The sequence below is a fragment of the Dasypus novemcinctus genome, chromosome 3 (genome assembly GCF_030445035.2).
Source record: "Dasypus novemcinctus isolate mDasNov1 chromosome 3, mDasNov1.1.hap2, whole genome shotgun sequence".
NCBI classification, from domain to species: Eukaryota; Metazoa; Chordata; class Mammalia; order Cingulata; family Dasypodidae; genus Dasypus; species Dasypus novemcinctus.
In genome coordinates this window covers 59,026,750-59,052,102 of record NC_080675.1, presented here as the reverse complement: position 1 = coordinate 59,052,102, position 25,353 = coordinate 59,026,750, and the positions used below count along the sequence as shown (strand labels likewise).

The 25,353-nt window shown below is 35.6% G+C and overlaps 2 protein-coding genes across 3 annotated transcripts in view; both read left to right on the top strand.

Moving 5' to 3' along the window:
• On the top strand, positions 1-20,290 carry PSMC6 (proteasome 26S subunit, ATPase 6). Its single transcript, XM_004449344.5, has 14 exons — positions 1-156; positions 1,136-1,215; positions 1,306-1,345; positions 2,150-2,202; positions 4,749-4,816; positions 5,449-5,563; positions 7,702-7,789; positions 9,760-9,821; positions 11,017-11,140; positions 11,580-11,641; positions 13,067-13,187; positions 13,441-13,521; positions 16,023-16,094; positions 19,782-20,290. Exons 1-14 carry the CDS (start codon positions 30-32, stop codon positions 19,898-19,900), a joined length of 1,212 nt encoding a protein of 403 aa, XP_004449401.1. The 5' UTR covers positions 1-29; the 3' UTR covers positions 19,901-20,290.
• Positions 20,291-22,035: 1,745 nt separating this feature from the next.
• The window catches only part of STYX (serine/threonine/tyrosine interacting protein), a 29,951-nt gene continuing 26,633 nt past the window's right edge, over positions 22,036-25,353 (top strand). Inside the window, exon 1 of one of the 2 annotated variants that reach the window (XM_004449342.3) lies at positions 22,036-22,422. In XM_004449342.3, the coding sequence (XP_004449399.1) occupies positions 22,366-22,422 (57 nt within the window). In that variant the 5' untranslated portion in view covers positions 22,036-22,365. The remainder of the gene's footprint in view (positions 22,423-25,353) is intronic. The other variant, XM_058293422.2, reaches the window with a different exon arrangement.

The window sequence follows — 25,353 nt, the reverse complement described above, 5'->3', positions numbered from 1 at the left end:
GCCCCGCCCCTTCCCCCGCCCGGGCGGCTATGGCCATTCCCGGCATCCCCTATGAGCGACGGCTTCTCATCATGGCGGACCCTAGAGATAAGGCGCTTCAGGACTACCGCAAGAAGCTGCTGGAGCACAAGGAGATCGACGGCCGTCTCAAGGAGTGTGAGTGCACTTTTCTTTCCACATAATATCGTGCCTGTACTGCTTTCTGCCTCTGATAAAGCAGCGGCCTTTAGCGGAGCCCAGCAACCGAGCCCCGAGGATGGGAAGGCCTTGGTCCAGGGACAAGGCGCTTTGTCATCCGGCCCCGAGACTGGGAAGTGGTACCTTTTTAGCGTGAAATGGTCCACTCTGGTCCGGGTGACAGAGAAAACATCCCCGGTTGAGATGGAAGTGCAAGAGCACTAGAGGAGTGGGGAAGAAAAGGGCCAGAGATATTTCTCAGATTGGAGAACAGTGCTGGTGGAGTTTGGGGACTAGGAGAGAAGAGGCTTGACTCAACGAAGCGCAAGCCAGAGATGAGACCTTCGGGAGTTGACTTAGTGGAGTGGAAAGGCGGACGCGGAGCTTAAGAGAGAAGGGCCTTGCGGTCCCTTCTCTTTTCTCGTTCTTTTCTCGTCTTTCTTGTATTGTCAGATAACACACAATTCCCTTACCAAGTGAGCTAAAGGGGTACTTAGATGTTTCCACATTGCACCTTCATTAAAAAATTTGTGGTTTAATTAAATGAAGGAAGGTCATAGCCATAAATTCTACGGAGAACTGTTCTTGTTCAGCTAATTTAGGGTAGAAAGCCAGAGACTAATCCTGGTGAGTATGTGAAGAGGTGAGGTAGGGTCAAAACATTTGGATTAGTAGTCGCAAATCCGAAAGTGTCTGGATGTCAATACCTATTAAAAATGTAATTTAGAATGCGCTTAAACAAATACGCTGCTCAATGCCATGCTTTCTCTAACATTTCGTTTGTAAACACATCACTATTCATTAAAAAACGGTTTTATTTCTTTTGTGGTTTGATATAGTGGATATAAAACTTAAGTAAACTGAAATAGACTTTAGTAACTTAGGTAAAGTGAGACTTAGTGAGATAGACCACTAAGGTTATTGTATAATTAAAAATATTCAAATTATATTATTTCAGTAAGGGAACAATTAAAAGAACTTACCAAGCAGTATGAAAAGTCTGAAAATGATCTGAAGGCCCTACAAAGTGTTGGACAGGTAGGTAATGGATTTTGGGGTTGAAGATGATGGTAATTTGCTTTGTTTTTTAGCTGTTGACGAAAAAGTAATTCTATTTTTCTTTTTTAGATTGTGGGTGAAGTGCTTAAGCAATTAACTGAAGAAAAATGTAAGTGGATTAATTTGTTCATTACTAAAGGAAAAAAGGAGCCAAACACAACTACCACCACCCCAACTTTATTTTAATTCTTTTTCTTTATTTTTTTTAATGTTACATTAAAAAAATCTGAGGTCCCCATATCCCCCACACACACCCCCCTCACCTCACTCCTCCCATAACAACAGCCTCCTTCATCATCATGGGACATTGATCGCACGTAGTGAATACATCTCTGAGCACTGCTGCACCACATGGTCAATGGTCCACATTATAGTTTACACTCTCCCCCAGTCCACCCAATGGGCCATGGGAGCAGTGTCCAGTAACTGTCCCTGCAGTACCACCCAGGACAACAATACCCCCACATCACATCTCTTCTTCCCACTCCCCACCCTCAGCAGCTACCATGGCCACTTTCTCCATCTCAATGCTATATTTACTTCTATTACTAACCACAATGTTCTAGAATAGAATATCAGTAAGTCCACTCTAATCCATATTCTATTCCACCATTCTGTGGACCCTGGGATGGTTATGTGCACTCCACCTCTGTATCAAGAGGGTGCTTAGATTCCACTTGGATGATGGATGCAAATCTCCTGTTTGCAGTTGTAGGCACTCTTGGCTCCCTGGTGTGACCACCCCAACTTTAGAAATGCTTGTTATTTTGATGACAATAATGAAAGGAAATGGTATTGTTCCATAGACTTAAGTTTCCACTCAACTATTGTCTCCTTGGAGGACATACATAAAACTGATGTTGATGTATTTATTTTTGACTTATCAATATGTTCATTCATTTTCTTCATATAGTCATTGTTAAAGCTACAAACGGACCAAGATATGTTGTGGGTTGTCGTCGACAGGTAATACTTTATATGTTTTTATAGTGCTTTATAATTGACAGAAGTGCTTTCATACAAGTTACTACATTTAATCCTTGAGGTAAGCAAGTCAGGCATTGTGCCCATAACCACCAAGGGTAGTTTTGTCCTGACATAGCTAATAATTAGGAAACCCTGAATTCAAACCATGGGCTTTGACTCCTGGTGTTCTCTACTTTCTGCTGTATTACTTTGCCTTAGTGAGCTCTGTATACTGAAGAAATCAAGGAATTTTTCTTTTTGAAAGTCATGGTAAATTTTTATCTTTGCTAACATGACTACAGAGGTCTTTTCCTTTTCTTTTCTTTTTTAATTCAACCCACAACATACCCATAAAGATTTGTGGTTAACACACAAATACAGAATAACTTAGAATTTTAAAAGTTGACTGCTATTTATCATAACAGAATAGGGAAAAAAATGTATACCTCCACTGTTACAAGAAAACATCTAGAAATTTCACCCTCCTTCAGGTCTTTGCAAATAATCATTTCCAGTATTTGTTCCTTATATTTTATCAAGTTGTTTTTTTTTTCTTTTGTGGTCAATTGAATTTTTAAAAATAATTTATTTTTTCTTAGAGAAGTTGTAGATTTACAGAAATTTTATGCATAAAATACCACCTTATTAGTAACATCTTGCATTGCTATAAATAAGGAATTTTAGAACTAGAAATCATCTAAAATCATTTTAATGTCTTTTTGAAGAGAACTTAAAAGTGTTAGACTCTATTGATTATATGTTTTATACTTAATTATTCAGAAATGTTATTTGTGGACTATATCATAAACCAAAGTTGATTTTAAATGAGTTCATTTAGATTAGAAATGGCAAATTGAAATAATTCCTTATTTCATTTTGCAGTCATCAAAAACACCAACAAAATGCTTTGAATCATTCAGTAGCATTTGAAACCAGTTTAATCATTCAGTAGCATTTGAAACCATTCGGTAGCATTTGAACTACCCTACTCTTTGGGAAGTGTTCTTAGGTAAAACATTCTTATAAATTTATTGAAAGAGCTTTCTCTGAGTGTTTATTATATCAGATTCAGATTTTAAAACATTGATTTGACATGAGCATGATGTCATATTTAATCCAAAGACCAAACTAATGTTAGGATTTTGCCTAGCATTTAAGTGCGTGACATTTTCTAAATCAAAATATTAGATGCATGAGTGACAAAGGATTTTTATGTCCCTTTCAGGGCCTTTTGGATGGTAAAAGTTAACATTTCTTGTATTTCATGGTGGTATAAGAGCAAGAGAATATTTGAAAACTGGAAAATATTAAAAAAGCCAGAGTATATTTATTTTCTCTATAGATATGTCAAAATAGCTTCATATTGATCTGTTTGTCTTTTTTCAAGTACCTCACCTAGCAACTTTTTTTTCCTTAGATTTAATCCATTATATTAATATTAAAACTAGTGTTTTGCCTATTTTTACTTCATTTTACCTGCCTCTAAATTTGGATATTTTTGTGAAATCCTGTGAAAAGGGGACAATAATTTGTGTGGCTATTAAATTGTATTGGCAAGACGGTTACACTTAGCAGTTTTTAAAGTATCAAAAAGTAATTATTTTTGAAAAGTAACATCCTGAGTATGAGGTGAATCTATTGGATAGATGCTCTGTAGAACTAGACAAATCAGCCTGCCTAGGTAAGACAATAAATTGTTTAGTGTGATTGAACCTAATATATCATGTGCTTACCATAGTACATTTTAGCATAGATCTTTTGATGTATAATTTTTTTTTCACTTAACTGATTTTTTTAACAGATCAATTTTATTGATACATACTAATGAAACATAAATCCAACCAAAGTATATAATCAGCGTTAAGTGATTTTTTTTTTTGCAGTTTAGTTTTCTCATTGAGATGTAACTTATATTCAGTTGCATTGCATTTATATATCCTATTCCGTTCATGTAACAAAGGCATGAATAGTGGTTGCTTATTTTTTAGCACTTTAATCAAAATCTCTAAGGAGAAACAGTACTTTTTCCCCTACTCGCCTGTGATTAACACATTTTTTCCCAAAAGTTATTGTTTCCAAAATAAATCTAATGGTCTGCCTTTAATCTACCCCCCACCCCCCCAAATGTTCTCTAAGTGATTTCTCTTTAAATGTTTGGTACCAGTTCCTGAAGTCAATATACTATAGTGCCTGATTCAAAATAACAAAAAGAACTATTAAATAGTGAAGCTTTGAAAGTAAAATACCAAGTCCATTCCTCTTGAAAAACAAAGCCATTGCCACCTCAAACTTTGTGTGTCAGTGATATTATCACATTTTATGCTGTGATTGTACAAAAGGGTATTTATTCTTTTAAAGGGCAGTTGGAAATAATTTTTAAAATTCTTAACTTTTGTAAGTCCTGTTGGCATGGAGTTTCTAATCTGATATTATAAGGTTGTTTTCTCTGAAGGGTAAAAACGACTATTTGACTTCTAAATATTATGTTCTAGTATATTTCTCCTTTTTTAAATGTTTATGTAACACCTTTTGTTTTACAAAATTAGCTTGACAAAAGTAAGCTGAAGCCAGGAACAAGAGTTGCTTTGGATATGACTACATTAACTATCATGAGGTGGGTTTCTTTGTTTACTTCATTTACATTTTTTTTTCACTGAGTGAAGGTCTTTTCCAAAAAATGCTTTTTGAGATCACTGATTTTTAAAAATTTTTTTCCCTTTTACTAATTTCTAATTAATCATGTCTTCATAAGATCACCTTCTAGCATGAGAGTCAGTATACTAGGGAAGTGGACATGGCTCAACTGATAGTGCATCCATCTACCATATGGAGGACCCAGGGTTTGATCCCTAGGGTCCCCTGACCCGTTCGGTAAGCTGGCCCATGCGCAGTGCTGCTGCATGCCATGAGTGCTGTGCCACTCAGGAGTGCCCCATGCATAAGGAGTGTGCCCCACAAGGAGAGCTGCCCCATGTGAAAAAAGTGCAGCCCACTCAGGAGTGGCGCCACACACATGGAGAGCTGACACAGCAAGGTGACACAACAAAAAAAGAGATGCAGTTTCCCAGTGCCACCTGATAATGCAAGTGGACACAGAAAAACACACAGTGAGTGGACACAGAGAACAGACAACGGCGGGGAAGGGGAGAAAAATAAATACATCTTAAAAAAAGTCAGTATATTGTATCTATAGGCTGAGAGAAAATAACATCTTTTAAAAGGAAAATACATACCTAATCATTCCAGATATTTGCCAAGAGAGGTGGATCCACTGGTTTACAATATGTCTCATGAGGACCCTGGGAATGTTTCTTATTCTGAGATTGGAGGGCTCTCAGAACAGATCCGGGAATTAAGAGAGGTTGGTACTATACGCTTTGTTCTCTAAACTTACTAATAAATACTACTGGTTTTAGGATGCTTGAAGGAACAGGCTGAAAAATTGCTTTGTCCAAATTGTGACTACTGAATATTATGCATTTAATATTCTTGCTGAAAAAGAAGAACACTCAATTTCTAGCTATGAAAATTAATAGTGTTTGGTAATTTGGAGATTTTGATATTAGAAGAAGTCTCTTGGTGGCAAAGGGAAGAAACAAAAAACTAGGAATAACCAATAAAATCCATTACCTTTGCCTTCTCTGTTTTAGATAATCACATAAGGTTATTTAGGTTGCCGCACATTTGAATGATATGTGCATGATGTTGTTTTTTCTATAGACCTATCAATGTTAGCTTTCTGTCTTTAGGTAGAGTAATTTACCTGTGCTTTAAATGTTTTATTTAATCTGTTTGCTGTCATTTAAGTAAAGTACTGGCTTTAGGAGTGGTTTACGTCTCATAAACTGCTAGGGAAGATTCAAAATCAGGATTGCCTTGCTTGAAGCCCAGATGACTTTGTATAACAGTTATCATTAAAGCAAATTACATTTTCCTATTGATTTTGTCCTTAATTTAGGCTGGAAATATTTAGGAATGGGGATAGTCAGAACATCTTCTGTCTTATTTAAACCCTAAGCTAGTAGTTCTCAGACTTCAGCACATTAAATTTTTTAGAACTTATTAAAAAGACAAGATTTCTAGGCCCTCTGAGTAGGTTTGGTGGAGTAGAATAGGGTTGGAGTGTAGGAATTTGCATTTAAACATGCATTCTAGGTGATTCTGAAACCAAATTGCTTTTTGACCATACTTGAAGGAGCACTGGCTTGAGCTTAAATGAAAGCCTAGTCTTACCTTCATGGAACTACAAAACCTTGCCTTTTACAGTGATTTGCTGCATAAGTCATAGGAACAGAAAAATATCTGACAATTTCCCCTCTCCCTCTCCTTAGTACCCTCTTCCACTTGCAGAGATGCTGATTTCTCACACTTGTGGCTTGTCCTAATCCCTACTGATTTCTACACTTCTGGCTTGTCCTAATCACACCTTTTGGACACAACTATTCATTAGAAGTTTGTCTCTAAAGCTAAAAATTGTAACATGGGGCTGTATAGCATAGTGAAACCTCATGTGAAATATGAATATGGGTAATATTGCATATATAAAACTACTTCTCTTTGAAATTGAACAAATGTATGTTAATGTTACAAGATGTTAATTTCAGGCAAAAAAACAAACAAACAAAACAGAATGCTAAGTGAAAGAAACCAAAGTACTATATATTGTATGATTCTATTTATATAAAATGTAAATGTAAATCAATTTCTAAAGGAATTAGATTAGTGGTTATGTAGGGCTGAAGAAGGATAGAGGGATTGAGAGGTGACTACTAAGGTGTATAGAGTTTTTTTTGAAGTAATGAAATTGTTCTGAAATTTTTTTGTGGTGATGAATGTACAATACTGATTATACTAAAACTATTGATTGTACACTTTGGATAGACTTATAAATAAAACTGCTTTTAAAAAAAAGTTTATCTTTCAGTTTACTAATATTGTGAATAGTTTCAGAGGTTGGGCGATCAAACTCGTTTTTTCGTTTTCCAGTTTTCTTCCCTTGAATCAGAAAAGGAGAGCATATTATTATTTTAAGGCTGGTATGGCAAAATGTCAAGAAATGAAAATTTTGTTTACCCTTTCACTTAATGGCAAATAACTTACCAAATCCATTTCCCAATTCTATAATTCTTTTGTATTGTATTTCCAAATGCAAAATAATATAGATCTTTTGATATATTTTTTGTGGTTTAATTTTTTATTAAGGTTTAATTTGTAGCCAATAAAATAGAGATTTTAAGTGTACAATTCAAATGTGTTTTGACAGATCATACACCTGTCACCATCACAATCAAGAGTGTAGTGCTACAATAACCATTATTTTTTAAATTATAGATTAATTTAAGAGAAATAATACCGCTAATATATTTTTATATGGCATGGAATTCCAGAACTATAGTAAATTATGTGTGTATCTAACTATGTTGATATTTTACTTACAGTATCTGACAGTACATAAAAATATTTACCAACTTTTTAAGAAACATGCAACTTCTTTTCTAGGTAATAGAATTACCTCTTACAAACCCGGAATTATTTCAACGTGTAGGAATAATACCTCCAAAAGGCTGTTTGTTATATGGACCTCCAGGTTGGTATTGAAACTATTTCTGCCTCACTATTAAGGTATGAAAAAATGAGATGAACAATTTCAGCCTCCATTCCATTCAGAATGAGGATGGAATAGGAGATGTGTGTCTGCCCTTCCCTCATGCATTAGTATTCTTGTGCCTCATTAGTATATAGGATATATATCTTAACATACCATGTGATTCAAATGCAGCCATCCTCAAAGTGTGGTTCATAGTCTTCTGGGCACCCCCAATACCCTTTCAGGGAATCTGCAAAAAACTGCTTTTTTAAAAAAGATTTATTTACTTATTTATTTCTCTCCCCTTCCCCATCCCCCCAGTTGTCTGCTCTCTGTGTCCATTTGTTGTGTATTTGTCTGTGTCCGCTTGTATTCTTGTCAGTGGCACTGGGAATCTGTGTCTCTTTGTTGCGTTGTCTGGCTGTGTCAGCTCTCCATGTGTGCAGTGCTACCCTGGGCAGCCTGCACTTTTTTCGCACTTTGTGGCTCTCCCTACGGGGTGCACTCCTTGCACATGGGACTACCCTATGCAGAGGACAACACTGCATGGCACGGCACTCCTTGTGCCCATCAGCACTGTGCATGGGTCAGCTCAACACCCAGGTCAGGAGGCCCTGGGTTTGAACCCTGGACTTCGCATGTGGTAGGCAGGTGCTCTATCCATTGAGCCAAATCTGCTTCCCCAAAACTACTTTTATAATACAAAAATGTTAGCCTTTTCACCGTGTTGACAGCTGTCCTGATGTACAAAATCAGTATGGGTAAAATTGCTAGTGCCATAGCATGAATCGGTCATGTGGCATCAAATAATAGTACAAGTAGTAATTGTGTTCTTGACTGCCACACACTTACAGTGTAAACAGAATGCATGTTTCACTTTAAAAAGTCCTTGTTGAAGTAGTAAAAATTCCTAATTTTATTAAATCTTGGTTCTTGAAAATGTCTTATATTCTGTGGGAAGAAAAGGGAAAATACATTTAACTTCTGTTGCATACTGAAGATAGTTGTCTCTAGGAAAAGCAGTCCTGCAATTATTTAAGTTGCCTGCTAAATTAGCCACTTTTCATAGACTGAACCACTTTTTTTTTTTTAAGGTTTATTTTTATTTATTTATCTCCCCCCTTGCTTCTTGCTTGCTGTCTGCTCTCTTATGTCCATTCTCTGTGTGTTCTTCTGTGTCTACTTGTCTCCTTTTGTTGCATCATCTTGCTGTGCCAGCTTTCACAGCCGCTGGCTGTCAGCTCTCCTCAGGTGTGGGCCAGCTTGCCTTCACAAGGAGGCCCTGGGAAGTGAAACCAGGGCCTCCCATATGGTAGATGGGAACCCAGTTGGTTGAGCCACATCTGCTTCCCAGAATAAACTACTTTTTATTTGAAAGGACTGTTTACAAAATATTATTCAGACTTGATTGTTGGTTATATAGTTTGTTAAAAAAGAATGAAGTCAACTTGTCATGTTAAAGAAAACTATGTTGCCTCTGATAAAATTTTACCTTTCAAGTGAAAATAAGAATTTTTGAAACCTTATGTCTGACACTATTAGCTTGACAAAATCCTAATACATTAATACTTAAAGACTTTTCTGATGAGATGCGGAAGTATATTAACAAATGTAATTTTTAAAATTTTGTGTAATGAAATATGTCAACATTCTGAAGATTTGTGTAAATCACATAACCATTAGTTTCCAGGTAACTAATGCTTGATAAAAAATCATGTATAGGTAAACGATCAACTCAGTGGATTTTAATGTAATTGAAGTTTTCATCCTAGTCTGTATATATTGTAAGAGTTTTGATGTATTTCTAAAATTGGGTATTTGGTGTGATTAAAATATAAGGGATGCTTTGAAATTTTAAATGCAATTCTATTTAGGATTTAGTTTCTGCATTGGAAAACTTGTTAGCTTAAAAAGCTTTTAAAAATCTGTTTTACTCTCCGTTTACATAGGACTTCTTTTGTCATTTCTAGGTACAGGGAAAACACTTTTGGCACGAGCTGTTGCTAGCCAGCTAGACTGCAATTTCTTGAAGGTAAAGAGAAGATTCTTTGATAGTAGCTGAAATTAAATCTTTTTTTTTTTTCTTGGTTATTTCTTTCTATTTCCTTTTTTTTTGTTTGTTTAACTTTATTTTTATTTTTATTTTTTTAATTATTTATTTATTTATTTTTTTAAAAATTACATTATGAAAAATATGAGGTCCCATTCAACCCCACCGCCCCCGCCCCCCACTCCCCCCACAGCAACACTCTCTCCCATCATCATGACACATCCATTGCACCTGGTAAGTTCATCTCTGAGCATCACTGCACCCCATAGTCAATGGTCCACATCATAGCCCAGACTCACTCACGTTCCATCCAGTGGGCCCTGGGGGGATCTATAATGTCCCGTAATTGTCCGGGAAGCACTATCCAGGACAACTCCACGTCCCGAAAACGCCTCCACATCTCATCTCTTCCTCCCGTTCCCCACACCCAGCAGCCACCATGGCTACCGTTCCCACACCCATTCCACATTTTCTCTATGGACATTGGATTGGTTGTGTCCATTGCACATCTATGTCAAGTGAGGGCTTAGATTCCATATGGGTACTGGATGCACTCCTCCCGCTTCCAGTTGTAGACACTCTAGGCTCCATGTTGTGGTGGTTGATCTTCTTCAACTCCATGTTAGCTGAGTGGAGTAAGTCCAATAAATCAAAGTGTAGGAGCTGAAGTCTGTTGAGGCTCTGGGCCTGGGTGTCATATTATCAGTCCAGAGATTCGAATCCCCTACATATATCTTAAACCCAGCACTGACTACAATTCCAATAAAGTAGCATGCAAGTCTTGTGGAAAGAGATCCCCTCTGAGTCCAATTCCATCACACAGAAACACCAGCTCCAAAGAAGGGCTATCTGTCATGGCAGTGAACCCCTTCTGCCATGACCATAGAACCCGTGGGTCTCTTTATCCCTCAAAAGAACCAGTACCTGGGGTTGTATCTACCTTATCTGTCTCTTAGACTCTGTTCAGTTGTACATAGGGGTATTCCTTCTGACAACCTCCAGACTCTTTTTTAGAGACTCACAGCCTTATAATCTCATTTCTCCTTTCCATTTCCCCCTTACATTAGGTCAAACAGCTTCCCGAAGTCATGTCATTATATGTAGACAGGTATATTCTGAAATTAAATCTTACCTGAATTGTCTTATGTTTAATTTTTAATGTCTTTCCTTCAATCAGGTTGTATCTAGTTCTATTGTAGACAAATACATTGGTGAAAGTGCTCGTTTAATCAGAGAAATGTTTAATTATGCCAGGGACCACCAGCCATGCATCATTTTTATGGATGAAATAGATGCTATTGGTAAGAAAAAATATATTTTACATTTTATTTAAAAATTATCTTGAAAGCGTTAGCAAATTTTTAAAAAATCTAAAGAAAATTTTTTCCCACCTTCACTGTTAATTGTGACTTGTATGGAGTAGGTAGCACAATGAATTAGATGTTATTTTAAAAAAATTCACTGTTAATTGTGACTTGTATGGAGTAGGTAGCACAATGATTTAGATGTTATTTTAAAAAGATCCTTCCGAAAGTTTAACCAACTTTAATAAATAACTTTCGACATTGAAAAATGAGAAATGTTATATCAAATTCAATTATAAATATGTTGGTATTATGCTTACTAATGAATTTTCATCTGCATGTTCTAAAACGGAGACATGATCACATTCTGTTTTTTTAACTGATGATAATGGAGGAAAAAAATAATGCATGTAAGTTTACGAATCTATTATTTTAGGTGGTCGTCGGTTTTCAGAGGGTACTTCAGCTGATAGAGAGATTCAGAGAACTTTAATGGAGGTAATATTTTGTAAAGGGGTTTATAAAGAAATCAGTGTTTATTAAACGAAAAACTGAACCTCCCATACTTGAAGGTCAAAATGGGTGCAGTACTTTAGATAAAGAATACATTTAAATGTGAAATTTGAAAATATTGCAGGAGCAAACACATTTCTCTTCCACAACCTCCATTAGGAAAATGACTACTAGAAAATAATAGGGGTCTCTACAAATTCCATGTGATGTACATATGTACTATTCCATTATGTGTTTTTCAGAAGATCAGCCATTTAGATATTTAAATTGTATAGTGAGCTTTATTTTTGTATATTGAACTTTAACATTGTGAATGTGAGTCTTGAAACTAGTTTTGTTAAGACATTTACAAGTAATGATCATAAGACTGCTGGCAATAATAGAATTATAAATTTTGTATGAGGCTGCTCTAAAAATCACTAACTCTTATCTTTTGCTTTACTGGTGAGACTGAGAGGCAACTAAAATACCTAGCGGTTTTGATAATTGAAGAAGGTGGATGAGGAAATGATAGAATATACATAAAGCCTTTCATGATAGAATTCTATGAAAGTGAGGCAAGACCCGGAATACATTTCCCACTAATGCAAATAGAAATTAGGTAGTATTAATATTGCTGTATCAAGCTGTTTCTTGAGGCATATTTTTCTTTTGGGGGCTTTTATTACTTTTCTTAAGTTATATTGATCTCAGAAGAATTAGTTATGTTAAAAATGCTAGAATCTCTTAGAAACCTTAATGTGAGATATTTTAAATCATTGCTTAAAACTTTTTAAATTTATGTAACTGATATGCTGTCAGCTAATATATTTTGTGAAAATAAATAGACATTGTTAAGCTAGCTCTATTTTAAAGAATTTTTAAAATGCAGTTAGGTTCTTTAACATCTATTCAAGAGAACTTTGAGAATCAAAGGAAATATGTTTGATATCTCATGGTATTTCTATGTATAAGAGAATTAATTGAAAAGATATTTTATGGGTTTCTTATCAAATTTGAGAGAAAATTTGTATCCAGTTTTCCTAATATAAATTTTATGCCTGGCATATCATAAGCACTTTATACATTAGATGTTATTGTTTTTATCTTTAAAAGTAATTTTAATATTGAAAATCAGATCCACAGTTTAATGTAGTAATTCTTGACTATATAGAAATCTTTAGATATATAAAAATTATTAAAAAGTACATAATCTATCGTAGAGGAATAATCTATATTAGAGGATGAAAAGTATAGCTCTTTTATATAAGAAAGGAAAGAGTAGGGTTCAGTCAAATAGCCATCCTAAGGTCACATATTTGTAGACAGTACAATTCAGGGTATTAGTCATATGTGAGGTGTGTGTTGTGTATTTTTTTAATGCTTGAGATTTTTTCTGCTTACGATTTTTCTTTACAAATATGTTCTTAGTTATTGAATCAAATGGATGGATTTGATACTCTGCATAGAGTTAAAATGATCATGGCTACAAACAGACCAGATACTCTGGATCCTGCTTTACTGCGTCCAGGAAGATTAGATAGAAAAATACGTAAGTTAAAGTTTTTTACTTGCTATCCATTTCTCTTTTTCTTTCCTTTTTTTTTTTTTTTTTAAGGCAGTACTGGGGATTGAACCTGGAACCTCGAACATGGGAAGCAGGGACTCAACCACTGACCTACAGCTGTTCCCATTTTCCTTTTTCCCTTCTTCCATGTCCATTTCTGTTTCCATCCTACCCCCACCCCCTTCTTTATTAAAAACAAACAAACAAACCTGACCATAGAATAATTTCTTATTTTCAGATATTGATTTACCAAATGAACAAGCAAGATTAGATATATTGAAAATCCATGCAGGTCCCATTACAAAGCATGGTGAAATAGGTAAGGAAATTAGCTATTTTGTATGTATTTACATTTGGTAAATGAACTAATGTGCTATGGCTATTACTAGTAGTCCACTAAATGTGGTTTTTAACTTAGCATGTATTTATTGAGCATCTACTGTATGCTGGGAACAATTCTTAAGTGCTGGGGATACAAAAATGAACAAAACATAAACTCCTACCTTTATAGAATTAACATTCTTATCAGGAAAGACAAAGTATGATATATAGTATGTTAGATGATGATAAGTGCTATGGAAAAAAATACAGAAAGAAAAGAGGGATAAATAATGCCAGGAACAGGACTGCGTATGTACTTTTTTAAATAGGGGAGTGACTTGATACATGCAGAGAAGGCCTTACCATCAAGGTGATTTTTAAGTAAGAACCTAAAAAAGGTGAAGGATAAGAAGTAGATATGTGGGGGAAGATCATTTTATGTAGAGGGAGCAGCAAATGAGAAGTTCCTGAGGTGGGAGCATGCCTGGTACATTCAGGCAATAGCAAAGAGGTCAGGGTTGTATGTGGCAGAATAAACAGGACAGTAGGAGGAGATTAAGTCATAGAGGTAAGGTGGGCCATATTGTGTAGCACCATATAGAGGCTGTGGTATAAGAGATATTTGGCTTTTACTTTTAGTGAGGTGGATACCATTGGAGGATTTTGAGCAATAGAAAATTACAACACAAAAATAGAGTAAAGGGTGTAATGAATTCCCGACCCCCACTTACCCATCCCCCAGTTTAAATAATTCTTAACTTTTGCCCAGTCTTGTTTTATCTGTAACCCTTCCTTTTTACCCTCCTGCTGGGTTTTTTAAAAAGCAAATCCCAGACATTATATCATTTTGCCTGTAAATATTTCAGAATTCACTTGTGTTTAATTCACTGGCGTTGAATAAACTGTATAGGGGCAAGAATGGAAGCAGGAGGATCAGTTAGGAGGTTATTTCAGTAATCCAGATAAAAATGGTGTCTTGGTCTAAGGTAGTAGCAGTTAAAAGTCTTTCAAAATGATGACATTTTGGATATATTTTGAAAGTAGTGTGACTGGATGTGCTAATGGGTTGGATGTGGGTTATGATCTAAAGGGAAGAACCTGGGAAGACTTAATTAAGAGTTTTGACCCAAGCAACTGGGAACATAAAGTTGCCATCAGTTAAAATGGGGAAAACTGGAAGGATTAGATTTTAAGGGGAGGATAGAGATATTACATTTGAGTGGCCAATTAGATACTGAAATAAAGGTGTTGATTAGCATTTCAGTATACATCTGAAGTTCATTTGAAGGTTTTTGCTGGAGCTAGAAATGTGGTATCAGCAGTGATAGAACCAGCAAAGGAAACTGAAAAGGTTTAGTCAAAAAAGTAGGAGTAAAACCAGGAGCTGGTAATGTCCTAGAAGCTAAATGAAGAAATTTGTTTAAGAAGGGATCAATCCCCTATCAAATGCTGACAATAGATCAGGTAAGAGCAGATCTGAGAATAGACATTTGGAGTTTGCAGAGGTCATTGGTGACCTTGTCAAAAGTAATTTCTTTGAAGTGGTAGGGGTAAAAACCTGTTTGAAGTAGATTTCAGAGAGAATGGGAGGAGAGGCATTAAATTGAGATATTAATTTCAAGGAGTTCTGCAGTGAAGAAATGGGAGTATAGAGACAAAAGGATTTGGGGAAATTTTCTTCAGGATGGAAGAATTTACAACCTGTTTTTTTTTGTTTGTTTGTTTGTTTTTTAATGCTGCTGGGAATGATCTAGGTGAGAGAGACACTTTCTATGAAGAAGAGAAACTTAGAGTGAACCTTATTGATAGCTAATTAATAAATATCCATATCAGTTTAAATAGAGATTGACATACCCTACATTGCCTGACAGTGTCTCATCGGTTATTCACATTGTAGTAGCCTGTATCTCTGCTCTCTTATTTATCTCTCTATTCTTTATCAAATCCATGGCTGCTACCGCAAACTGGCATTTCTTCGATTCATTCTGTCATGTGGGTAGAAAGGTCACTCACTGAACATTACTGTCATAGGACTGACGCTTCATCACTTGAAGTTCGTACATAAACCAGAAAAGCCTACCCAGTGCCTGTTCTTGTGTTTAAAAATTATATTTGATTAAATTATGTTTATAAACTTGGGCATATTTTATATTGGCTTATGTGATTAAGGTAAACTCTGTTGTGGTTACAATTGGTTTTGATTGTTTCAGCATTATTCAAAGTAAAGATTTCATTATAGACTTAAGAATCATAGCTTAAAACAGGTTAAGATGCTTTCAGATCTTTCCTGATTTTAAGGCATCTGAAGTATATATGTTTCTGCTTGTTGATTTACTTAACAGAAGTCTAAATTTTGGTTGTTAATATTGTGAAATGTTAACAAAGATGATGCCTAGCCGAAGAAATTGAAAACAGGCTTTTCAGTTGAAATTTTCCACGTGGAGATAAATTTTTAAAAGTCTTAAGTGTTTACTAATTTCCAGTATTTTTTCCTGACAGATTATGAAGCAATTGTAAAACTGTCAGATGGCTTTAATGGAGCAGACCTGAGAAATGTTTGCACTGAAGCAGGTAAGTATCCATAGTACATATTCTGCTATTGGTTTTGCTTTTTAAAAATTTGCTAAAAATGTGTTTTAGTTTGGGTTTGCCGAAAAGCAGACTCTGAGCATCTGAGCCTTGCAAGGATTTGGGTGCATGTAGTTTTAACCTTTTTTTTTTAAAGGAGGTACCAGGAATTGAACTTGGGACGTTGTACATGGGAGGCAGAAGCTCACCCACTGAGCTACATCTGTTCCCCCAGGGTGCATGTTGTTTTTCGGGGGAACTGATTTCAGGAAGCAGAAGAGAGGAAGAGAACAGGTTAAAAAAGAGAACAAAAAAAAAAAAGAAAAAACAAAACAAACGAAAAAGAACATTTGGTGAGATGGAAAGAGGAAAATCTAATAAAAAGGTGCACTATTAAGGTGGCTGCTGGAGAAAAGAGGATTTTGATTCTCATGAGACCACTGAGAAATATACAGAATGTCTTCCAGGATTATCTGCCTGGAGCATTTATTTACCAGCTCTCATCCTTCATAGGATGAGATTTACCCTTGGGGGTATTAACCTTTTTTGTACTTCTCAATGCCTTGGAGCAGAATGTGGAAAGACAGGAATGTGGTAGAGCACAGGCTTTCTGAGAAGTCTGAGGTTACAGACCTGATTACTGTACCTATGGCTGAAATCAGAATGGGCCAGTACCAGAAGTATTTGCTGCAAAGTGGATAAGATGTGTGTTATTAGTCTCTGAGCAATAAGCTTTGCAAGATTTATGAATTCTGTGTTCATGCTACATGTGTGAAATGTAGGAGTATTTGAATATAATAGTCTATGTAGATTATGTGGTTCTGTTTTTATTTTTGTTGCTTTGAAACCCTACATAGTCTTTTGTCTTTCACACAGAATCCTAAAATTGAAAAACTAAATTTCTACAGTTTTTATAGTTACTGACTTCAATAGACGAGATTTTCTTAGGTATAATATTATGTGATTTCCTTTTGTTTTCCAATAACCTTTTGTTTTCCAATAACCTTTATAATATTTCTTATAAATTCAACACACAGTTTTTAAAGAGGCTACTCAGGCATAGTTTCTCAGTCGGAGTATCTTCATGGATATACTGTATTTCAGTCTGGATCAAGATTCTGCGGTCTAGAAACTCTTAATACAATTAGAGTAAATCATCCTTACAGAGCCTTGTTAGTAAACAAAAATATTAAATGCTAAGCTGTCATGTCATTTAAACTACTTAGAATAACTTATTCTCTTTATAAAGTCTACACTGGACCAAATTACTACCAGAAGATTACTTTGGTGAAATTCTAATCCAAACAAAAGTCATGCTATGATCCTAAGGGCTGATAGCATCAGATTATAGTACCTTTTTTTTTCTTTTAACACATCATATTTTTAAAAAGTTACTTTAAGCTATTTCTAATAAGTAGCTGTAACTTCTGTGTGGAATAAAATGCTTTTTAACTGGGTGGGAACTTCACATCTGGAGACATACTGAAATTCTTGTTTGGCTTTATTAGACTTTAAGCAAACCACTGCCCTTTTTGTTAACATACATTCTGTAAGTTATAATACACTTGATTCTACCATAGTTGTCTTCTCCATTAAAATTCTGAGATTATCACCCTGTTTTGGATTAGTATATATCTCTTTTGCAGATTCACTCGTTTGTTAAACAGTTTGGTTGGTATTATTATTAGTTTCACTCTTAAGAAGATGAATTGTCCCTAACCTTACTTTTTTATATAGTTAAGACCTTGCCTTATGCAAATATTTAGTGAATTTATAATAAATGTTAGAGAAGAAATAATAAACATTTGTATCTAAAAAGAAGTTGAATAAAAAATTAATAGAGAAAGCTTAGCTATCTTCTACTTAATTAAAAATTAGTGATAAAAACCTTCACCTAAAATATTGAGATTCTTAAAACTGAAATGTCTATTGAAAATTTGGCTTGACCATCATTCAACAAGTATTGCATGTATACTCTTTGTCTTCATATGGAAATTTTATAACTTTATAGAATAATTGTTCTGGGTGTGGGGGAAAAAGTAGCTAAGTATTAATTCTTAAATGAAAGCTGAGATTTGATAACCACATAACTATGAAATCCCAGTTTATTGCATCAAAGTCAAATTTCCATTGTTAGAAAAATCCTTCCAGAGGCGTTTTACCATACTCTTAGAATTGCTTTCAAATGGTTTTAATATACTTTTTTCAGAAGCCTACTCACTTTTTGACCAGAGGTTATAGGTGAATGGATAGATAGGGGTTTATAAATAGTTTTAAGTCTATGGCGTTGATACTGATTCTTTGTAGGTATTTTTTTAGATTGCCTTTTGTAAGCAAACTTCTTTATATAAAATGTTTATTAAGTGAATTGGAGTATACCATGCTCCCTTACAAAGGCTCATGATAGATAAACCGCTGTTTCTGTAGAAAAATAATCTGATTAAAGTTTAATGTGATTTGGAAGCAATCATAAGCATAAAGTTTAGAAAAATGACTTACCTAATTTAGTTTTAGCCTTTTACATAAGTTTTAAAACTTCAGGGGAATGGATGTAGCTCAAGTGGTAGAGCACCTGCTTCCCCATGTATGAGGTTTGATCCCCAGTACCTCCTAAAAAGAAAGAAACAAACGAACAAAAAAGACCAACTCTCATTGGGGAGCAGATGTAGGTCAGTGGTTAAGTGCCTGCTTCCCATGTATGAAGTCCTAGGTTCAATCCCTGCTATCTCCTAAAACAAACAAACAAAACAAATTTGAGTTTAAAAAAATCAGTCATTTCCATTCTTCTGATTTCTGAGGACAACATAGAGCAGCTACTTCTAACATGCTTATATAGAAATCTTGGAAGGTAAAGAAGTAACACTTGAAATCTTCTATAATCCCATCATTTTATATAAGTGAAAATTCAATAGAAGCATATACTCAGTGGAAATAGTAGAATTCATTTAATTTGTGGATAATAATACCAGATTTATTTTATCATGAAATTGGGATTGTCTCATAATCTGGACCTCATGTGCTTGGTACAACTAATGTTAAAAAAAACAAAAATCACCTTTTACTCCTTTGTCAAGTAGTAATTGACAATTTATTTGTCAGGCAGTTATTAATTGAAAGAAACAATTGAGTTGTGATGCTTGATAAAAATATCAACTTGTATGTAAGGTAAATAAATTTTAAAACATGAATAATGGTGCTGGTTTTTGTTAAGGCCCACTGTTGGCTTTTTGTACTTTCCATTTCTCTTAAGTCTCAAGTTCTTAACAAGGAACAGCTATCAAAATTATGGAAGGTGTTTTGTAAAACCATGCATGTGCTCCCTCCTTCCAGGGAATTGTTACCTGTAAAATTAAGAAACTGCCACTTAAAATGTATATTTGTTATTTTTATTTAGAGATGCCATTGGATAAGGGACTATGTCAGCTGGATTTGAGATAGTCTCCATTTTAAATATTCAGATAATTGTATCACATGTTTTCTAGTTCTTGGTTTGAACAATATAATTCACCATAGTTATGGAAAATTAATTGAACAAAAATAGTGGTCTTTAGCAAATTAGAACTACCAGTTTAGAAGTACTAAATCCAGGCTCCTCCACATTTACTCTATAGTTGCATTATTTAGTTCTCTTATAATGACCTAAGAATTCAGATACTTTATATAGCAATCACATTGCTTTATTCTCCACAGGTATGTTTGCAATTCGTGCTGATCATGATTTTGTAGTACAGGAAGACTTCATGAAAGCAGTCAGAAAAGTGGCTGATTCTAAGAAGCTAGAGTCTAAATTGGACTACAAACCTGTGTAATTTTACTGTAAGGTTTTTGATGGCTGCATGACAGACATTGGCTTAATGTAAAAATAAAGTTAAGGAAAATAATGTATGTATTGGCAATGATCTTATTAAAAGTGTATGAATAAAAATATATATGAATAACATCATAAAATTAGTAACTCAGTAATTTTACTTTTAAGATTGGTACAGAGAAATTTGTATTTTTCTTAATGCTGCATTTATTGCAGCAGAAGTTAAAAAAGAATGTATTGAAGCTTTTCATATTTGCCGTGTGAGCATTTTGTAAAACACTGAAAATGGTTTGAGATAGTAGTACAAGAGAACATTTCTCGACTTATTTTATACCATTTGTTTTCCTCATCTTAAAAAGTTGAATAAAATCTGTTTGATTCAGTTCTCCTACATATATTGTCTTTTCTAAGAGTACATTCACCATGTTTCTTTAGTAAATAAACTATTTGATAGCCAAGATGAAGTTATATTTAGATTTTAGGCTTTTGAATTTTACTTGAAAGCACTCCCTACACTTTGTATCCATAAAATCATCTTATTATATTTAACATGGATGTATGTGTCTGTAGGTAACTGAAATACATACATATCCATAACTTTTTTAAGGTTATGATTAAAAGTAACATTTGCTAAAAATGTGGCTGGGTTTTCTTGATTTATGTGAGATGACAGTTCCCTTTTGAGAATCTATTAAGCACTGGACCCTCATCTCGGAAAAAGTCACACAGACACAAACATTTTCATATACTGTACTGTTATTTCAGTAGTTTTATTTCCCAACTCATATATGGACTCTAATAATGGTATCTATGGATACCAGGCTAAGATTGTCTGAGGTAGGGGATTTTGATGTCAGAAATGTTCTCAAAACAAAAGTTTTTGTTACCTATACATAATTCTTTCTCATACCATGTGATAATAGAAATTTTTAACAGATTACAGAGGGGAATCATCATTGGATATCAGTTGAGATTATTAAAGGTACTGATAAAAAAAGTTGACTTCAATTTCATAAACACTATAAGACAAATTATATATGATCCAGTTAATTCATACACTTCTTTAAACATTCACTAGCAAAGTATTGTGTGCCTTATATGTATTTTTTTAAAAGTGAAGAACGATTTACACAGTGGTAGAGTGAAAATAGAGCACGCTAGCTGGCCACCTATTTGTACATTGAAAGGGCATATTATAAAGATGACAATGTAAAACTAATAGAATGTGTATGGGGGGAATCTAGGTCAAATATCTAATTCCATGTGATCTTTTTACTTTTATCCGGTGTAATTTGCATTTTAGTTAATGTGTAACTAATAATCTTGCCTTTTTACTTTTCTGGTTATGGCTGTTTTTAAAAAAAATTCAGTTTGGCGTATAAACCTTAGTTTAAGTGTGGTTTCTTCCACCTATAAGTTTGAGTTTCTTCGTATGTTTAAAAACAAAAAGGATAATACCTCCCTAGGTCCACAGAAAGTATCATGCAATCATAATACTTAACCTCTTTTAACAATATAGTATTAACTCCGGTCAGACTCATTTTTTTAAAAATGTTGAAAGGCATGTAATTTATTAATATTCGGCATTAAAGAGGAAAACTTCAATATTCCTTTCAGTTTACTGAAGGAACTACTAATTACGTTTGTTATTTCTTTTGACTTTTTCTATTTGCCCAACTTTCTTGCAATTTTCTAAGTTGTTACATTTCTTAAAAGTCTACAGATTAACTGTTTAAAGGTAATAGGTGTTTCATTTTCTGCGTAACATAACGTGGCTTTAAAGTGAAGTTTTCTTGTGTTACTCTTGATTATAACCTCACCAGCTCAGGATTCTTAGAGGAAAGAAGTTTTAGTTTTCTCTTCGGGTGCCAGTTTTTTGTGGCCGGGATGTTTTGTCTTTTTATACCAAAGAAGGGATCTGCGTTCTGTCCGTAAAGGGTAGAGCTAATTCCGACTGCCTTTCACAACATCTTCCTTCCATTCTTCTGCAGCCCTCCCTTCTCCACACTGGGCGAGCTCCGGCTGACGCGCCGCCGAGGCCCCGCCCGTCCGCGTCTGCGCTCTCGGGAAGGGGCGGGCTGGCGGCGCGCTGACACCTGGCGGCGGCGGGGGGCGGGCCGAAGGCAAGCGTGGGCTGGGATTGGCTGGGTCTGGAGGGAGGAGGGGAGACGGTTGTAGGGCTCGTGCCTGTGCTGGAACCTCGGCGGCCTGAGGGTGCGGAGACATTGAGGGAGGGAGACGGCGGCAGCAGCATGGCGGCGGGTTACGGGCGGCCCAGCCCGCCACTTCCACGCCGTCGCTGTCACCGGGATCCTTTAGTTTACGTATGTTGAGTTATAAACCCGCCGCCAGCCCGCAAATCCTCCGGTCCACCGGTTCTCCATTGCGCCTCCACTGCCTGCCGCGGGGTCGGCCGGCCGGGTAACTCGCCCTTCTACCCCACCCACCGGCCCGCGGGCCGGGACCATGGAGGACGTGAAGCTGGAGTTCCCCACCCTCCCACAGTGCAAGGAAGATGCCGAGGTGAGTCAGTGTCCGGCGACTGCCACGCATAGGCCTCCCCTTGTGGCTTCTCGGCCAAGGGGCCACCCCAGGCCCCAACCGTCTCTGACTTCAGCTCCTCAGAGCGTCCCGGGACCCCTGGGGCCGGAGCCGCCTCTGCATTTTGCGGTGGGCTCTGACCCGGGCTCTTAAGTTCCTCTTCCTCTCTGAGACCCTGGCGGAGAAGCTGGATCGGGTGTGCTTAATGTGGTGAGCTGAGAACTAGTCCCTTCGCCCCTAGGCATGGAATCGAGGATTTACTTGGAGTAAGGCTCACTTTTATTGTCAAAGGAATACGAGGGCAAACGTTTTATCCCCACCTTCAGGGATCTCCTGGGTGTCACCGACTCATAGTGGCCCCATGGCCCCACATGGGACAAGTGCGCCTTTAAAAAGTTTCACAAAGTTGTTTTTTGAGGCAAAGCTATGACCAGCCGAATGAAATGTCACAAAGCTAGCTCATTTGAATCGGAAGATTTCGATAAATCCTGCCCTTTACAGGGAAATTAGTATTAATAATGAGAGCAAAATTCTTTATACCTTGGTCTCCAGATTTCTAATTCTAAGTCAGGGTTCTTTTTACTTCCTCTTTTCCCCTGCCTAACAATTGTTAAAAAAAACCAAACAAACCTATTGCTAGTTTAAAATAGTTTATGGAATTGAGGATTACTAAATTCCAAATTTTTGAGAACTATGTGAGCATCAGGGCAAAATTTCTCAGTTATGCTTTAATAGGATCAAAAAAGGAAGAAAACTAGAATTTCTACAGTTTTAAATACCTTAAAAGTAATTGGAAAAATAAAGCTCTGTTTTTAGGGGACCATTTTTACCGGATATTCATTCTATTGAGTATACCCATTTGGGGTTCACATTTTTATTTAGAGGGATCACTTGTTTGTGGTAGTGATGCTTGAGAATTGCATACATTTAAAAGTAGACTCATTTTTAAATTAAAACAAAGCCGTATTTGGGTTAGAAAAATAAATTTACACTTTTTTTTCTTTAATATAGCAAAATATACATGAGAAGCGTGCTGTTTATATAAGGCAGTTATTCCTCAAAATGATTCGGTAATGTCAGCACTTGAGACAACCTTAGAAATAATGTAGAGCATTCTCACATTTCAGGTGAGGAAATCGAGGCTTTCTGAGAATAAGTGATATGCCAGAGTAACAGAAAAGACATATGAGGACCATGGTCTCTTCGTTTCTAATTGATTGTTCTTTTTAATAAACCTCAATTCTTCCCTGCCCTAATCTTAGAAGTTCTAGTTTACAGTGTTTTCACACTTTGCATTTAAATTACTTATTGTGGATTAATATGCCATATCACTGCAATATTATAAAATCTTACTTGGAATATAGCTTTCTTTCCAGCGTGGGGCAGAGGTAATACTTAAAGCCTGGTGGGTGATTATACAATTATTTGAATCTACTGAATGCAAATTCATTCCTTATTTCATGGTATTGGATTTTTGGTCTCTTCATTTTTTAAATTCTAGAGGACTGGCCCAATTTAGGTGATGTCCCCACCCTTTGGATTTGTCATTGTAGCCAGGATGGGGAGGAGTACAAAGAATGGCCTACTTTAGTTCACATACCCACTTCCTTGGCCAGGAGAGTGATATTTGTCATTGGTAGCTCTCCTACCAAAATCACAGGAGAAATTATACGGAAGATGTAGGGTGCTTTTTTGGTCAGGCAAAAACTATTAATATCCATTAAATAGGGACATGATTATCAAACTGTTACTCATAAAAAACTTAACTAGTAAAACGGTATTTTCTAATTTCCAATGAGAAATGTAAAGTATCAAATGGAGTTACCTACTTAGAGTGATTAGCCAGCAAAGTCTTTCACATAAGAAGAAACATTATATAAAAAGCCATATTATAATACAAATCTTGCTTTAGTAAAAATGGAATTCAGGTAGAGATATTTTAATGAATACTCTTAATGATTAATGTAATCCAGTTATGAAAGCTTAGTGATTCTGCTTCTGTAAGAATATGACTCCGTGGTTCATGTGAAATAGCGGTCAAGATATTCTTTATATAGTACTGTGCTAACAAAAATTTAGCTGCGTTGACTATTCAGTGTACAGAAAGATTATGTCAATTCCCGGTACCTCCTAAAAACAACAAAATACAAAAAAAAAAAAACTGTTTAAAACTTTAAAATTAAAATGATTACCCATCGTTTTGAGGATGAAGTTGAAATGCTGACTCCTTTCATCTACCTCATACCTCCTCCACCTTCCCCAGAGTAGTTCTTTCTCCTGGTTTATAAACTTCTGTAGGACTTGATACTTTTATTCCTACTTTGTTACAGTTGTCATTCTATAGTTTTTGTTCAATATCTTTTTTCCACAATAGACTAAAAGACTCATGGGAGCTTAGTCCCCATAAATTCATTCCTTATTCACCACTTTTTCACTTAACACAGTGCCATTTAACAAATGTTTATTGAATTAATGAAAGAATCTTTATTGGTTTTGATAGTAGAGTCTTACTTGTGAAAAGATTACAGTATCATTTTAGATGTGAGAAAGAAAAAAGCAGTTTATAATACCAATTTTTAAGCTATATAATTGTATAGCTAGGGCTATTGAATTCCTAATTCAGAAAGTAATATTTTATCATCTTCAGACAGAGAGTGAAATGTAAATGCTTTTCATCACAGGTTGGCAATTTAAATGTTTCCCTGTCCATTTTCTTTTCTCTTTTGATTTCCATAGTGTAGAAGCAAAGATAAGATTTGCTTACTACCTCTGACTGAGGATCTCCTAGGTTTTATTTTTTGTTTTATTTTTATTTATTTTTTTGAGAATGGTACTTTTTAAATCCTGATTGTAGAGTAAAATCACTCAGGAACTTTTAAAAAATTCCCAGGCCTGGTCCCTACCACCACTGAA

Coding starts and splice junctions, on each gene's coding strand:
- PSMC6 (XM_004449344.5), top strand. CDS start 30: ATGGCCATTCCCGGCATCCCCTATGAGCGACGGCTTCTCATCATGGCG. Junction 7,790..9,759: donor TTTGTTATATGGACCTCCAG/GTTGGTATTGAA, acceptor TGTCATTTCTAG/GTACAGGGAAAACACTTTTG. Junction 11,642..13,066: donor TTCAGAGAACTTTAATGGAG/GTAATATTTTGT, acceptor ATATGTTCTTAG/TTATTGAATCAAATGGATGG.